At 32.3% G+C, this 2,900-nt stretch overlaps 1 protein-coding gene across 1 annotated transcript in view; it reads left to right on the top strand.

Moving 5' to 3' along the window:
• Positions 1–2,900, top strand: part of LOC103602675 (potassium channel subfamily T member 2-like) — a 24,037-nt gene that overhangs the window by 17,358 nt on the left and 3,779 nt on the right. The window contains exon 3 of the mRNA XM_008587096.1: positions 1,816–1,864. Coding sequence (XP_008585318.1) covers positions 1,816–1,864 — 49 coding nt within the window. The remainder of the gene's footprint in view (positions 1–1,815; positions 1,865–2,900) is intronic.

Genomic DNA, 2,900 nt, shown 5'->3' with positions numbered 1-2,900 from the left:
ATGTACCTGTTGACCATTTATATGTCTTCTTTTGTGAAATGTCTATTCAGCTCCTTTGCCCTTTTTTTAATTATTTGTATTTTTTTTTACTATTAAGTTGTTGGAGTTCCTTGTATATTCTGGATATTAATCGCTTATCAGATGCACAGGCTGAAAATATTTTCTCCCATTCAGTAGGTTGTCTTTTCACTCTGTTGACTGTTTCCTTTGCTGTGCAGAAGCTTTTTAGTTTGATATAATCCCATTTGTTTGTCTTTACGTTTGTTGCCTGTGCTTTTGAGGTCTTATTCATAAAGTCTTTGCCCAGCCCTATATCCTGGAGTGTTTCCTTCTAGGAGTGTATAGGTTCACTTATTATATTAAGTCTTTAATCTATTTTGAGTTGATTTTGGTATATGGTTAAGGGTCCAGTTTTATTCTTCTACACAATTTGGAGAAAAATTGTAGAAGGCAAAAGGAGATGTAGAGTCCCCCATTTGTAGGTTTTTCCAAGAATCCAATTGTGAAAAATCATAGCTTAGATTAAAGTGGTTTTGGTGGTGGAGATGAAGAAAATAGACAAATTCTATAGATATTTGGTGGGAGGAATTGAATGGATTAAGTATTTACACATGCAGGAGAGGAAAGTGTCTAAGATGATACCCAAGTTTTTGGGTAGCCACACACAATGGAATTTGGTGCCATTCACTGAGATGTGAAAAACTGAAAGAGGATCAGATTTGGGGAGAAAGGTCACAGGTTTGGTTTGGAGCAATTGAAGATGTCAGTTAGCCAGGTAGATGTGACATTGTTGAAGCCCAGAGAACTTTAGTGTAATATGCTAGGTAATTTCTTTGAAAGGTTTTTTTAATGTTTTGTCATTCTTTTTAAAAGAAGAACTTTGAGGAGCTTATTATTCTTTGTTATTTTTTAATTTATTAACAAAAAGAAAATGAGTTAAGTATTTAAAAATACACTTAATACTTTATGGGACTCCGCTTATATTTCATAATTATAAAGCGTGAGTGGGTTGTGTTTTGTTTGTGTTCTGGGATTTTTATTTGCATTTTGGGGGCAAGGTAATGTAACTATTTTTATCTTTTCTCAAGTAGGGTACATTGCTGTGAATGACTCCCATTTGAATCAACTGTATACCAAATGATTTAGATAAGGGTAGGGTATAAATAGTGAAAAATTATTNTTAGTGGGACATTAAAAGTGATATGGTGTTCTTTGCAGAGTATAGAATTTTTAACATCAGAAATGATACTGCTTTCAGGAAATATTTAAGGACAATTACTCCTTGTCTCACATAATATTCTATGCTAACCTTAGTCACAGGTTTTGTTAAATATTTGTAGTTTGTAAAAATCCAAATCTGAAATATTATTATGTTCTATCTTCTGAGTTACTGACTCTATTCTGATTATTTACACTGTTGAATTTGTGTTGCCCAAACATTAACACCTTTAAAAATAACAAAATCTTGGAATTTGTAGAAGACCCTTTTGTGACTTTGCAATGGAGAATTGAACTAGTAAAGGATTTGAGGTTTTCCTGCCATGCTATATTATTATTTAAATAACGGCCCACTGTATTTTCATTCACTATTAACAATGACTGAAAATGAAATTAAAAATGTTTTATGATGGAAGAGGAATGAATGTTAGCAAGAATACTGAAACAATACGGCATAAATTTTTCCTAATTTTAATTTGATATTTCATTCTCCTTTTCATGTTAGCATTATTTAAATATTTCAAACTTTATTTCAATATTAAAAGTGAATGGATTTTTCACATTTTTGAAACTGACATCTTATCATTCTTGTCATAGGTCTCATATCTTCTGGGTGAACAGGAGTCTACCTTTATGGGGCTTACAGGTTATGTACAATTTTGTTTTATTCCTGTATTTCTGGGTTCATTCATATCTCATGGAGAAATACAAATGGAGAGAAAACTGTTGATATTCAAAATGATTCTGTCTTCCTGCTCAATTAATCTTCATGCATATCTTAGACTAAAATTTTTATTTCTTTACATTTGCCCGAGCACTTCATTCTACCTTTTGAGAATTGCCTGTTGATCAGGATTAGACTTCAGAGAGCTTTTCAGAGTGTTCAAAAAACCAAAGTAAACCAATGTTTTAAGATTCCTCAAGTTTCTCTAAACTACATTAGGTATTCCTGTTATATAATTCCTTTTAAATTAATCAAAAGCTCATAACCATGTTTGTTTACCTTATATCCTCAGTGTCTGAAATATGGTAGAATATCAATAAATAATTGTTAAATTGTTAATTCCCCCTCTGTAACAGAGACTAAAAACAAGAATTACACGATTACTTAAAGCACTATGTATGCATTGAGAGGCCCAGAAGGACTGCACTTCATTAATTTCCCCATTAGGAGGAGGAAGCTGAATGTGACAGCAGTGATTCAAAGTTAGCCTCTCTCTTTTATTGTAAAGACAAGGAAGTTTCACAAGAAAATTCAGTTGATTTGATCATTACAAAGAACACAAGGATATGGGCAGAATTATGGCTAAGTATAGTTTTAACAATGGAAACTAATAACATCAGTGAAATAAACAAAGTGACATTCCATAATGCAATTGAAAAGGTTAAGTCAATCCACCAACAAAAGCTTGTTCTTAGCAAATACTGTCTTTTTGTACAGCAATTTCCTTAGTATTTTTACATAACAAGCAACTTTCTTAACATACCAGTAAGTTAACCAAGGACATCTGTCCTTGAGCCAGCAATTTTGCTATGTTACAATTCTTTATCTACAACAGAGACTTTCGCCTGGGGAAAGTTTCCTGTCTTTTCAAGCTTAACGTTTCTATATGTAATTTTAAAAACTTAGATTATACCTGAAACTACAGGGCTTTGGAAGCTAGGCCCTGTGAAATACATTT

This window comes from Galeopterus variegatus, unplaced genomic scaffold (genome assembly GCF_000696425.1).
Source record: "Galeopterus variegatus unplaced genomic scaffold, G_variegatus-3.0.2 Scaffold4251, whole genome shotgun sequence".
NCBI lineage: Eukaryota > Metazoa > Chordata > Mammalia > Dermoptera > Cynocephalidae > Galeopterus > Galeopterus variegatus.
Note: the sequence above shows the minus strand (reverse complement) of the source record. Positions and strands in the feature narration are given on the sequence as shown.